Source organism: Pygoscelis adeliae, unplaced genomic scaffold (genome assembly GCF_000699105.1).
Source record: "Pygoscelis adeliae isolate BGI_AS28 unplaced genomic scaffold, ASM69910v1 Scaffold48, whole genome shotgun sequence".
Classification (NCBI taxonomy): domain Eukaryota; kingdom Metazoa; phylum Chordata; class Aves; order Sphenisciformes; family Spheniscidae; genus Pygoscelis; species Pygoscelis adeliae.
In genome coordinates this window covers 5,384,695-5,385,690 of record NW_008825618.1, presented here as the reverse complement: position 1 = coordinate 5,385,690, position 996 = coordinate 5,384,695, and the positions used below count along the sequence as shown (strand labels likewise).

Genomic DNA, 996 nt, shown 5'->3' with positions numbered 1-996 from the left:
GCACTGCGGATCTCGCAACGGGAGAGAGAGGGACGTTTTGACGCTGCGACATCCCCCCCCTCCCCGTTTTGTTTTGGTTTTTTTATTATTTTATTTTTTTTAATTATTTTTTTCGCCCTCTTCTTTCCCTGCTCCGCTCCGGGGTCTTCGCCGGCGACAAGGACAGCAGTGCCCCCCGGGGAAGCCGGAGCCCTGCGGATGCGCCTCCCCGGGACCGGGGGAGCTGACTCTCGGAGTGGATTTATTGACTCGCGGTTGCTTCCGAGCTCCCCGAAACAGCCCGGGCTGGTGCCTGTGCGGATTGCAAACTGCAGGGAGCAGTGAGAGACACACAGGAGGAGCCTCCTGCCGAGGCTGCGTCCCTTTCCCCCAACCCCTTTATTTCTCCTACCACCGTTTCTTTTCTTTTACCTTTTTTCTACTCCTTTTCACGCGAGCCTTAGACACTGTGAACGTGTATGGCGCACTGGATCCAAATGGGAGTTGGCAGTTTGAGTGGCATCTTCCAAGGCAGACAGGAGACCCCCAGTAAGAGGAAGGACTGAGGCGTTTGCATTTTTTTTTGTTACTGCTGTTGTTACTTCGGAGGTAGCTTGGATCTTACCTCGCAGGAGAATTTCCTACATGCGAGCGGCATACATGACTCAGTAGATCTGCTTGCGGCTCTCACCAAGTGCATCGTCGACCCTTCGCGTGTGATTTTTAATTTTTTTTTTTTTAATTCTTTCTTCCCTATCGATCGTCCCGCCTGTTGGGATACCGGGCGCCCACCCTGCTGTTGCCGCTCAGGTGCGGGGAAGCCGCACGGCGGAGTTGGCGAGGCTCCGGGGAGGGACTCGGTGCCGCCTGCGACCATGGCAGCGCGGAGGCGAGACGCCTCCGCCTGGAAGTACTGTTGGGGAGTCGTGATGGTTTTATGCAGAACTGCGCTGGCGAGGTCCATCGTTTTAGACCCCATATATTGGAATTCCTCCAACCCCAAGTAAGTTATCAACC

The 996-nt window shown here is 55.0% G+C and overlaps 1 protein-coding gene across 1 annotated transcript in view; it reads left to right on the top strand.

The window, feature by feature from the left end:
• Window positions 1-102: 102 nt before the first annotated feature.
• The window catches only part of EFNB2 (ephrin-B2), a 43,225-nt gene continuing 42,331 nt past the window's right edge, over window positions 103-996 (top strand). The window contains exon 1 of the mRNA XM_009333353.1: window positions 103-982. Within this exon, the coding sequence (XP_009331628.1) occupies window positions 855-982 (128 nt within the window). The 5' untranslated portion in view covers window positions 103-854. The remainder of the gene's footprint in view (window positions 983-996) is intronic.